This window comes from Chiloscyllium punctatum, chromosome 22 (assembly GCF_047496795.1).
Source record: "Chiloscyllium punctatum isolate Juve2018m chromosome 22, sChiPun1.3, whole genome shotgun sequence".
NCBI lineage: Eukaryota > Metazoa > Chordata > Chondrichthyes > Orectolobiformes > Hemiscylliidae > Chiloscyllium > Chiloscyllium punctatum.
Window position 1 is genome coordinate 92125482 of NC_092760.1, and position 12811 is coordinate 92138292.

The window sequence follows — 12811 nt, forward strand, 5'->3', positions numbered from 1 at the left end:
CTTTCTCTGCTCGGCAAAAGCATGGTTAGTCAGAGCAACTGAAATTGCTAAGACAATTAACTGAAAACCCTGAGAGCTGTTTTAATCAGGAAGCAATCCTACTTAGACCTCCACTTCGAATGGGCATGAAATCAGCAAAACACATTTTTAACTGCCCAATTGCAGTTGATGTGACAGCAGCATGTAGTGAGCTAGTTAGGAACATGGGAACATGAGAACAGCAACAGACCATTCACCCCTTTCAACTACCATCCACTGCTCGATTAAAGCACGCCTGACCTGTTAAATCAAGGACATTCTGTAAGTGGGCACCAGGCTGCAGCTGTGCCTGTCAAAGACCTGGTCAGGTTTGAGACGGAGAATGAACTGGTGGGAGAGGGGACATTGGGAGCAGATTTACAACTGAGTGAAAGCAAGACAGGTGTTTTGGGGGAAATTGAAGGGTTTCCAGGAAGAACATGTTCTTGGATCACTGAAAAATGTAGTTGTTTGTTAAAAAACAGAGTTTTTGGGACCAACATGTTGCAATTGTCTCCTGTGTTTCCTGGTGGATTAACCCATTCACTGCCTGGTATCGATGGAGAGGGTGGAGATGCACACTCAATTGTGAATTCACAGAATGGTGTCTTTCAACCCCACAGACCTATAGCAACTCTCTGCAAGATCAACTGAGCTAGCCACACTCCCCTATCCTTTCCTCACCAGCCTGAAATCTTTTTCCCCTCCAGGAGTTTTCAAGTCCTTTTCAAAAAGGCAGCATTATATCTGCCCCTTCCCCACCCCATCAGTCCACAGCATAAAGATAACCATTTTCCAGCTTCTTTCAATTCTGACCAAGTGTCCTATTGGACTCAAACTGTTCCTTGATCTTCCTTTCACAGAGATTGCCAGCCCCACTGAGGTTCTCCAGCAGTTTCAATCACATCAGCCTCCACTACATCCTTGAGCACTGCATTCCAGATCGTAACTGGTTGCAGTGAGAAACAAATTCCTCAGGTCACTGACTAAATTGATGAGCAAAGTATCTAAAGAGGCAATGGTAGTGTTGTGCTAATGTCAGTGGAATTGTAAGTTCCTGGGTCAAGCTCATGGGTTCATATCGCACCACAGTAGCTGCTGGAATTGAAATTATTTTAATAAAAATCTGGAATTGAAAGCTAGTCTCTGGAATCATGACCACAGCATTAACTATCACTGTAAAGACAGTACTGACCCTTGGAAAAAGGAAATATATCATCCTTACCTAGTTTGGCCTTCAGACCCACCAAGTGGCTGACTCTTAACAATCCTCTGAAGTGATTGAGCAAGCCATTCAGTTGTGACAAGAAATGCTGGCCATTATTTGTCACCCTTGTCAGCGATGCCTTCATGCAATGACAGAATGTAATAGGACTGATTCTGGGTACCCTTTTACAATTACAGTTTATCATTTCTGAATGAGACTGGAATAACAGAAGTCTCCATGTTGTCTCTCAACTTGCAAACATCTTTTGTTTTTTGTGGGCAATTAAAAAGCCGATGAATATATCACCGCATTTGTTTCAATTACAGAATCTATTTCAAATGAATTCTTAAAGATTGTAATCTACAAATGTGCATTTCAATATCCTTGGAAATACCTTAATACGACCATAAGAGCAAAAGCAATGGGAGTCGGAGTAGGGCATTGGCCCTGTGTTAATATTGCTCCCATCCACTTTACTGCCCTTGCCCTGTAACACTTGATTCCCCGACTGGTCCAGAATCTCTCAATCTCAGCCTTAAATATACACAAGTACTCTGCCCCCCACAGGTTCATAAAAATGGAGAGGCACAGATAAGGTGAATAGAGTCAGAGTCAGAGAGATGTACAGCAAAGAAACAGACCCTTCAGTCCAACTAGTCCATACCGACCAGATATCCCAACCTAATCTAGTCCTATTTGCCAGCACTTGACCCATATCCCTCTAAGCCCTTCCTCATCATATACTGGTCCAGATGCCTTTTAAATTGTACCAGCCTCCACCATTTCCTCTGGCAGCTCATTTCATACATGTACCACCCTCTGCGTGAAAAGGTTGCCCCTTAGGTCTCTTTTATATCTTTCCTCTCTCACCCTAAACCTATGCCCTCTAGTCCAGACTCCCCCACCCCAGGTAAAAGACTTTGCCAATTTATCCTATCCATGCCCCTCAAGATTTTATAAGGTCACCTACATAGCCTCCAATGCTCCAGGGAAAACAACTCCAGCCTGTTCAGCCTCTCCCTGTAGCTCAAAATCCTCCAACCTGGCAACATCCTTGTAAATCTTTTCTGAACCCTGTCAAGTTTCACAACATCTATCAGATTGGAAGGAGACCAGAATTGCACACAATATTCCAACAGTGGCCTAACCAATATCCTGTACAGCCATAACATGACCTCCCAACCCCTGTACTCAATACTCTGACCAATAAAGGAAAGCATACCAAACGCCTTCTTCATCATCCTATCGACTTGTGACTCTATTTTCAAGGGGCTATGAACCTCCACTCCAAGGTCTCTTTGTTCAGCAACACTCCCTAGGACCTTACCATTTCATGTAAACATCCTGCTCTGATTTGCTTTCCCAAAATGCAGCACCTCGCATTTATCTAAATTAAACTCCATCTGCCACTTCTCAGCCCATTGGCCCATCTGGTCCAGATCCTGTTGTAATCTGAGATAACCCTCTTCGTTGTCCATTACACCTCCAATTTTGGTGTTTTCTGCAAACTTACTAATTGTACCTCTTCTGCTCACATCCAAATCATTTATGTAAATGACAAAAAGTAGAGGACCCAGCACCGATCCTTGTGGCACTCCACTGGTCACAGGCCTCCAGTCTGAAAAACAACCCTCCACCACCACCCTCTGTCTTCTACCTTTGAGCCAGTTCTGTATCCAAATGGCTAGTTCTCCCTGTATTCCATGAGATCTAACCTTGCTAATCAGTATCCCATGAGGAACCTTATCAAACGCCTTAGTGAAGTCCATCTAGATCACATCTACTGGTCTGCTTTATTCAATCCTTTTTGTTACTTCTTCAAAAAAAAAAGGTTTGTGAGACATGATTTCCCACGCACAAAGCCATGTTGACTATCCCTAATCAGACCCTGCCTTTCCAAATGCATGTACATCCTGTCCCTCAGGATTCCTTCCAACAACTTGCCCACAACTGATGTAAGGCTCACCGGTCTATAGTTCCCTGGCTTGTCCTTACCGCCTTTCTTAAACAATGGCACCACGTTTGCCAACCTCCAGTCTTCCAGCACCTCACCTGTGACTATCGATGATACAAATATCTCAGCAATAGGTCCAGCAATCACTTCTCTAGCTTCCCACAGAGTTCTCAGGTACACCTGATCAGGTCCTGGGGATTTATCCACTCTTATGCAGTCTATGCATTTGTTGCCATAGCTACTTTTTCAAATTTATTACCTTAGGCAACATTAAGACTGAAGTCACCCATAATTATTGCTGTGTTCTTTTCACATGCTTCTATTATTTGTTGGTTAGTAGCCTTTCCCACAGAACAATTCTAGGTGGACTGTCTGTACACAATTCCACCAAGGTCTTCTTTCCCTTGCTGTTTTTTGACTTCCACCCAAACAGACTCTGCATCATCCAAGTCTAATCAGCTCTCACAACCGTCCTTCATTCATCCCTTACTAACAGTGCTACCTCACCACCTTTTTCATCCCTCCTGACTCTGAAAGGTCAAAAATCCCTGAACATGAAATTCCCAATGTTGATCTCCTGGTAACCATATCTCCATAATGGCTACGAGATCATATTCATTTACCTTATGCCGAATGCTTCATGCATCAACATCCAAAGCCTTTACGTCTGTTCTATTGTCAAACTTCCCAATACTTCTGTGGTTTCTTGGTGCAATATAAATCCACCCATTCTGTCCCTTCCTTTTATTTTCTGTTAACAATCAGCCCCATCACTAACTAGCACTCTTATCTTCTCCTTCACCTTTGATTTTATAATCTTCCATGTAATTAAACCCATCCTCCACTGTTTAGTTTGAAGCCCTATCCACAGCTATAGTCAGGCAATTTGCCAAGACTCTGATCCCAGCATGTCTCAAGTGGAGTCCGTCCCATTGGAACAGCTCCTCCTTCCCCAGTACTGGTGCCAACTGGTTGCCAACATATACTGCTCCGTATAAGCCCTTCCTCATCATATACTGGTCCAGATGTCTTTTAAATTGTGCCAGCCTCCACCATTTCCTCTGGCAGCTCCGTAAGTGGGGAATAAATTATATTGTCGATACTGTATACTATAATGCAGGCCATCCTGCTTTTAGTAAGACAGTCATTACTTCAGACAACTTGCCTGATAGACGAATTACATTTCAGTGTGACCCAGAGTAAGTCTTTTGCTCTCTAATTTGTCGCACCCACCCCACACCCAAGACTTTGAATGAACACCAATGGATTTGTCGGATATCGGATACGTACTTTTTTAAAATGTTACTGACAACAAGCCAGCAAAAAGTTGAATGCTTCATGGAAGCTTGCAGTTTTGCTGGAGGCAGGTTTAATGTTGGTTGTCACCATGTCAACAAATAATTCAACAGTGCAGAAATTCTAAAATAATCTGCAGTATCGCAGCAGAAGAGAAGATGAGCAGTGGGAGAGGGAGACAGAAGAAATTTTGTATCCAGTCCATCAGTGAAATTTCATTTAAATAAGAGGAGAAACAGAACCTGGGTTTCAAATGCAATAACTGTCTAAAGGCTGATGCACCAAGAAACCTCCCTTAGTTCTTAAAATTCAAATGGATAATCATTTTAATGCAGCATCCCTCCCTTACATCATGTGCGAACACTGAAATCTCAGTTCACCAATTGTCTCACTGGTAAAATCACATTTCACTCAGAGTAACCTGACGTGTGACACCATGAATACTGAACAAGAGTTGAGGAGGCTGGAAATAAGCCAGCATGAGATTGAACTTTAAAACAGTCCATTCAGGAGGTGCTGCTTTTTTGTTGATTTAGCTACGTACCTAAATCACCAATGCTAATAATCAATTGTACTGTACTCTTAATGAAAAATACTTAAAAAGGGTTGATGATCTGATTTATAAATCCTAAATGCAAAGTCTAAAATAAAAGGAGTTGTGGAATACAAATCAGGAAATAATTCAAATGGCTGTCAAATGCAGTACATGAACAATTTGAAGTCCCTAAGCAGGCTTGGGTTTCCTCTGCCCAGAATAATGTTCCCAGGTCAACCAAGGATTGTGCTGATCTCTTCACAGTAAACAGTCAGACCAACCACAAACAACCAAAGGCATGTGCATGTAATTCACTCCTAACAATTCCAATATCACTCCTATCTGAAAGGATGAGCAGCAGATACATGGGAACACCACCCCATACAAGTTCCACTCCAAGCCACTTCCCATCCTGACTTGGAAATATATCGCCGCTCCTTCGGTGTCACTGGGTCAGAAACCAGGAACTCTCTCCCTACGGCATTGTGGGTAACCCTACACTCCAGCACAGCACTAGCTCCAAGTGGCAATCCGGGATGGACAATAAACACTTGACCCATCTGGTGACATTCACATCCCTGAGTAATTAAAGAAGAAACACAAGAGAAAGCAGCTCATCGACTACTCTCCCCACCATCACCGTCACCGTCCATTCACCTCCCCCACACATCAGTGCACAATTTGCTGCACTTATCAATGCTCCTTCCACAGCTCCTTCCAAACCCCATGATAAACTCACGTGCCAACTCCTCCACATATTGCCTGCAGGCTCCTGCCAGAATCACCTGTGATAATTTCACTACCACCAATCCTTCTTGCTGTCATTAGTCTAGACACTGACACCATGTGGGAAAGGATGCCCAAATGTTGCAGAAGACAGACTCTGTCCTCATTGAACAGATAATGTTTATTGTATAGTATTGAGTAACTAATTCCAATATTCTTGATTGTTAAATTGAGTTTAATTGAAGCAATGTAGCAACAGGTACAGAACTGATTAGCTCCTCCCAATAACAGTCTTTTATGACCTGATGGGTGGAATGCCAATCTGTTTTAACCCTTTCAGGTACTAACTGTCCTATTCAACAAATCTGTGACCTTTTACCATCTGGATTGTCAGAATTGCAGCTCCATAGAACCTTTCAAATTCTTCAGTTCACTCACCATCCGAAAACCCAAATTACTGTTCCGTCAACATCACTGGGTCAAAACTTTAAAGCCCGCTTCCTAGCGGCACGGTGGGTGGTGCACACACAGACTGCATTGCTCATGGCAGAGCACTACCACCTTCTCCAGGGTTTTCGGACATGGGCACCAAAGGTCAGCTATACCAATGACCAGCCTCCACCAATCCCCACATCCCATACTAAGGAAGGCAAGAACATATGTGACAATATTAAACCAATCATTTAACCTCTTCATCTTTTTTGACAAATTCACAAATGGTATTAAAAATTCATGTCACGTTTTAGTCAATAGTGTATTACATTCCCATGTTTAATAGGCATGTTGATTTGAATGGAAATGTTTAGCAGGAGAATTTTACAATCTTCACTCTAAAAAAGTGGGAGATCCCACAACAGCAGGTTCAATCTGGAACAGCCATGTTCAGACAACAATGTTTCAAGTTATTTCAATAGTCACTGTTACAATTGAAAGTACTGGGGTACCAAATACCTTTCAGAGTAAAAAAATGGGTCATGTCTCTGTAGACAGGGACACACCTCTCTGCCCCTCACTGCTGCTGCACATGCCCTAAAAAGTCACTGTTGTAAAGCAAGGTCACCACTTTAGGGCAACTCGGAAGCGAATTCAAGTCACTTTCCCAGCACCTCCCACATTGATAGGGTTGTTGAATGATCATTAGGGCAATATCTGACATCAAACAGTCCTTTAGAACCCAGGCACCTAATGTACTGAGAGCTCGCACACAGAAAGCACATCAACAACTCAAAACACATTACGACTTTATGCTCAGCTCTTGACAGCAATGCTGTTTGCAAAACTTCAAAACCAAGATTCCCCATCCATGTTAAACAGGCAGGGCACATTTGCAAAAGAAAGAAAGCTTTAAGATTTTGCCTCCAGGCTGCAGGAAACAAGTCAATATTTACTAACAATAACATTCTGACATTCTAACAATGTTATTAAATCTTTCAGGAGTTGACGCGATTGGTGGAGTGTAAACTGCAGAATGTAATTGGATAGAAGCAACTTTCATTCCCAGAGCAACGGGAGGATGGAGCAGCAACTCAAAGCTACAGCAAGGAAGTTAACTCATGATTGGCCTACCTCAATCAAGAAATCACCCGTTCTCAGTCCTGTCTGCCATGCCACACCTCCTTCATCTACTGACTCTAAATACTGAAGTGCAGGGAAGGCTGGAGTTGGCGTAAATTCCTCAATTGGCGTGTCAGCTGTGGCAAAGAGGGGAAGACAGAGAGGACTGTATTCCAAATCAGAGGCAGGATTACATTCAGACACAGATACATGTTACATTGCATCTTCCTGGAATAAAAAAAATGTAATTGAACCGACTAATGGAAGCCAGAGAACACACACTCAACTCTGTTAGCACTCGCCGCTGGCTCCATCCCTATGTGCTCAGTCTCTCCGTTCCCTAACCTCACGGATGTTTCAGGCGGATTAGAAAGGATTTTCATCGCTCACCTTTAGCCCCACGCAGCACAAATCCAAAGCCCTCATTGTCATTCTTCTGCAGGACCACCGTTTTCTCTTCAATAATGCAGTCACTGTAGAAAGAATCCAGAAGATAGCGCCCATTATTAGAACCCAAGACAGCGGCTGTTTTCATCAACCTGTGCATTATGCCGAAGCACAACCAGCAGACACTCAGGGTACATCTCACCCAGGGAATGCAGCTACAGCGCTAGCATCAGCCTGATGTCATTTAAAAGGCTCGGGCTGTGTGGTTGCTGTGAATGAATGAGTGATCACATGTCATCGCTACTGGCTGCGACTCGGAGCAATAGGAACTGCGTGGGATTCGAACATACTCCCTCCCTCCCACCCTCCCTCGGTACATGGAGCAGCTCCAGCCCCGGGAGAAGCCAAATACGAGCATCCTCTCTCTCTGTTTCTGTCTTAAACTCCCAACCCTTTGGGGGTTGGGGTGGGGATTTTTTTTTTGGTTTTGTGGCTGTGATTATTGAGTGCTGCAAGAGTCCCACATGATTATTTGACAAACCTCCACACTCAGAAAGTGCTCACTGCTTCACCGTCACCAGGTCGATGTTTCACACAAGTACCTTTTACAGTCAGGAAATGTACAATAGGGAGAGAGACCCTGCAAAATACTGCGGGGTGAGGGTGGAGGTGAGAGAAAGGTTGTAAACCACTCTCGACGATGGAGATTAACCTGAATTTAGAACAGCAGACTAAGAAAGGGTCACTTTGGACCTGAAACGTTAACTCTGCTTTCTCTCCATAGACCTGCTGAAGTTCTCCACCAATTTCTGATTGTATTTGAGATCAAAGCCTGTAGGAATGTTGGCAGGAGGAGCCTGCAGTTTCTTGCAGACTTTAACACAGTGAGGGACGAAGAAATGGTCACTGCCCATTAACTTCTGCAGAACTCTGACTAAATATTCCCTGCAATCATAGAATCATAGAGATGGACAGCACAGAAACAGAGCCTTTGGTCCAACCCGTCCATGCCAACCAGATATCCTAACCTAATCTAATCCCATTTGCCAGCACCCGGCCCATATCCCTCCATATCCCTCTTAAATGTTGCAATTGTACCATCCTCCAGCACTTCCTCTGACAGCTCATTCCATGCACGTACCACCCTCTGTGTGAAAAAGTTGCCCCTGAGTCACCTTTTAAACCTTTCTCCTCTCACCTTGAACCTATGCCCTGTCGTTTTGGATTCCCCTACCCTGGGGAAAATAGACTGTGTCTGTTCACCCTAACCATGCTCCTCATGATTTTATAAACCTCATGAAGGTCAACCCTCAGCCTCCAATGCTCCAGGGAAAACAGCCCCAGCCTGTTCAGCTTCTCTCAATAATGTCTTGTGCAAGGTTCTTACTGAAACAGCAAGAATGTTTGTCTATTAATTGGTGCATTCAGGGGTGAAACACGGTTAATAGTTTGGGTTTTGGAAAGATGCCTGGAGCCCTTGGCCAGGTAACTAATCAGCTCCAAGCAATTAAACTGGAAAGCTTGGGACAAGCTGGCAGTGGTGCTGACTCAGGTCTACCTGACTCAGGACCCACTGCCACCAGGCATCAGCCAGTAATGTCCTAGTCAGGACACTACACATTGGTACAGGGACCAGGGAATAAAGAGAGTTCACCTTTTACACACTGTTTCTCACAATCAGCAGGCACCTTGTGAGATGCTGCAATGCAGGAAACCACGCACAGCAAGCTGCCACAAACAGCAATCTGATAATGGTCAGGGAATCTAGTTTGTGATTTTAATTAATGGATAAATATTGACCATTAAGTCAGCAGACACCACTCCCCTATTCTCCTTCAAAACAGTGACATGGAATCTTTTACAGCTCCCAAACAGGCCCTGGTTTTACGTTCCACCCAATACACACCATCTCCAGTAATGTAACACTCCCTCAGCCCTGACCCTCTGACAGTGCAGCACTCCCTCAGTCCTGACCCTCTGACAGTGCAACACTCCCTCAGTCCTGACCCTCTGACAGTGCAACACTCCCTCAGTCCTGACCCTCTGACAGTGCAGCACTCCCTCAGCCCTGACCCTCTGACAGTGCAGCACTCCCTCAGCCCTGACCCTCTGACAGTGCAGCACTCCCTCAGTCCTGACCCTCTGACAGTGCAACACTCCCTCAGCCCTGACCCTCTGACAGTGCGGCACTCCCTCAGCCCTGACCCTCTGACAGTGCAACACTCCCTCAGCCCTGACCCTCTGACAGTGCGGCACTCCCTCAGCCCTGACCCTCTGACAGTGCGGCACTCCCTCAGCCCTGACCCTCTGACAGTGCAACACTCCCTCAGCCCTGACCCTCCGACAGTGCAACACTCCCTCAGCCCTGACCCTCTGACAGTGCAGCACTCCCTCAGCCCTGACCCTCTGACAGTGTGGCACTCCCTCAGCACTGACCCTCTGACAGTGCGGCACTCCCTCAGCACTAACCCTCTGACAGTGCGGCACTCCCTTAGCACTGTCCCACGGACAGTGCGGAACTCCCTCAGCCCTGACCCTCCGACAGTGCGGCACTCCCTCAGCACTGACCCTCCGACAGTGTAGCACTCCCTCAACACTGACCCTCCGACAGTGCAACATTCCCTCAGCCCTGACCCTCCGACAGTGCAACACTCCCTCAGCCCTGACCCTCTGACAGTGTGGCACTCCCTCAGCCCTGACCCTCTGACAGTGCGGCACTCCCTCAGCACTGACCCTCTGACAGTGCGGCACTCCCTTAGCACTGTCCCACGGACAGTGCGGAACTCCCTCAGCCCTGACCCTCCGACAGTGCGGCACTCCCTCAGCACTGACCCTCCGACAGTGTAGCACTCCCTCAACACTGACCCTCCGACAGTGCAACATTCCCTCAGCACTGACCCTCCGACAGTGTAGCACTCCCTCAGCATTTACTTTCCAACAGCGCGGCACTGATCCTCCAACAGCCCGCTCTCTCAGCACTGACCCTCTGACAGTGTAGCACTCCCTCAATATTGACTCTTCGACAGTGCGGCACTCCCTCAGTACTAACCCTCCAACAGTGCAGCATTCCCTCAGCACTGACCCTCTGACAGTGTAGCACTCCCTCAATATTGACCCTTCGACAGTGTGGTTCTCCCTCAGTACTGACCCTCCGACAGTGCAGCATTCCCTCAGCACTGACCCTCCGACTTTGTGCACTCCCTCAGCACTGACACTCCCAACGGTGTGGCACTCCCTTAGCACTGATCCTCCGACAGCCCGCTCTCTCAGCACTGACCCTCTGACAGTGTGGCACTCCCTTAGTATTAACCCTCCCACAGTGCAGCACTCCCTCAATATTGACCCTTCAACAGTGCAGCACTCCCTCAGTACGGACCCTCTGACAGTGCAGCATTCCCTCAGCACTGACCCTCTGACAGTACGGCACTCCCTCAGCACTGACTGTCCCACAGTGCGGCAGTCCCTTAGCACTGACCCTCTGACAGTGTAGTACTCCCTCAGTACTGACCCTCTGACAGTGCAGCACTCCCTCAGTACTGACCCTCCGACAGTGCGGCACTCCCTCAGTATTGACCCTCCGACACTGTCCGCTCCATCAGCACTGACCCTCTGACAGTGCCCGCTCCCTCAGCACTGACCCTCTTACTGTACTCACTCCCTCAGCACTGACCCTCTGACAGTGCCCGCTCCCTCAGCACTGACCCTCTGACAGTGCCCGCTCCCTCAGCACTGACCCTCTGACTGTACCCACTCCCTCAGCACTGACCCTCTCACAGTGCCCACTGTATTGTGCAAGAAGACCACAGTGCTTCCTCATATTCCAATCCAACACAAGTTTGACCCAGTTGGAAGTATTTTCGAAGTTACAAGGTCATCGTCCTGCTCCTGCTGATCTGGGCTGACACCTCCCTGCATTACTAAGGGCATGCTACATGGTCAGAAAGGCAGGCTTTAGAAGTAGGCCTTGGAACCATGGCATGGCCTCATTCCCTGTTTGGAATGGATCCTGAAAAAGGGTTTCCTGATATGGTTTGAAGAAAAGCAATGAGTGTCTGTGTTGACAGTCCCCCCTCAATCAGTAACATCAGAAACTGGTCTGACTGCTCCTTAACGAGTCCTTCCTGTGTACAAATGATCCTGAAATGCACCACAGCTATACTTTGAAATTAATTTGTGAACTACACACCATGTGGGACATCCAGAGAACATGAAAGATGTTATTATTCTTTTTAAAAAAGGACCATGGTGCTCCTGACACAGCAGGTACTTTTAAAATTAACATCATGCAATAACACTGTGGTTATGCCTGGAGTTCTTTGTCTTGGAAGTTGCTAATATTACCCAGTTCAGATGTGAAAGGAGGTGATTCGCATTTTATTCAGGAAGTGATGGCAAAGCAGCAATGTACACTCTTCCTGCGCTGCTCTCTGATATCCTAGTCATAAACCTGTTGGTGTTGGATGGGTCCACAGTCAAACTTTGATCTGTGAATCTGTCAGCAGCATCCATTTCCACAGTTGAGAGCTGCCAACATGATGGGACCACCCTTCCACACCATCTTACCCTATGGCTAATACTTCTGCAGTCAGAAAAAAAACAGATGAACTGTGGTCAATGCACAACAGCTGTCCTTACAAGTCAGGTTTATATTGCTTTGCCCAGAGACATCTGATGGAAAAAAAACCCCAGAAACCAATTGATCCTAATTGGTGTTAAGGTGTGCAGGTCAGGAACTGACACATTTCAGGGTAGCTTCTACTGAAGGTAATATTTTGTCAAAACATTTCGTTCATCAGTCAGATATGACAGGAGAGAAATCAAATCCAGTTATGACAATTTCTCAAGTGTAAAACCAGGGCAGAAGTCTCCAATTTTGCAAGGCTATGTTTTAATGATGTCTGAACGATAACCAATACACGCTTGTCGAAGATGATATTCAGGCATAACTTCTTTATTTCACAACAGAATAAACCTATGATTAGAAATATATTTTAGTCACATTACGTTTAAAATACCTAGGGGTGAAATGTCCTTCTTGCTTTTTTAAAAAATATATTTTTATTGAAAAATAGATTTTTAACATTACAATAAATACAAAACAATACAAAGAAGGAACATCAAAAAAAAATGTTAA

The 12811-nt window shown here is 45.7% G+C and overlaps 1 protein-coding gene across 2 annotated transcripts in view; it reads right to left on the reverse strand.

Annotated features, from left to right (window-relative positions):
- The window catches only part of LOC140493855 (SH3 and multiple ankyrin repeat domains protein 2-like), a 1358365-nt gene that overhangs the window by 372260 nt on the left and 973294 nt on the right, over nucleotides 1–12811 (reverse strand). For both annotated transcript variants that reach the window (XM_072592836.1, XM_072592837.1), the window contains 2 exons: nucleotides 7681–7763; nucleotides 7303–7427 (listed from right to left, as the gene is read on the reverse strand). In XM_072592836.1, the coding sequence (XP_072448937.1) occupies nucleotides 7303–7427; nucleotides 7681–7763 (208 nt within the window). The remainder of the gene's footprint in view (nucleotides 1–7302; nucleotides 7428–7680; nucleotides 7764–12811) is intronic.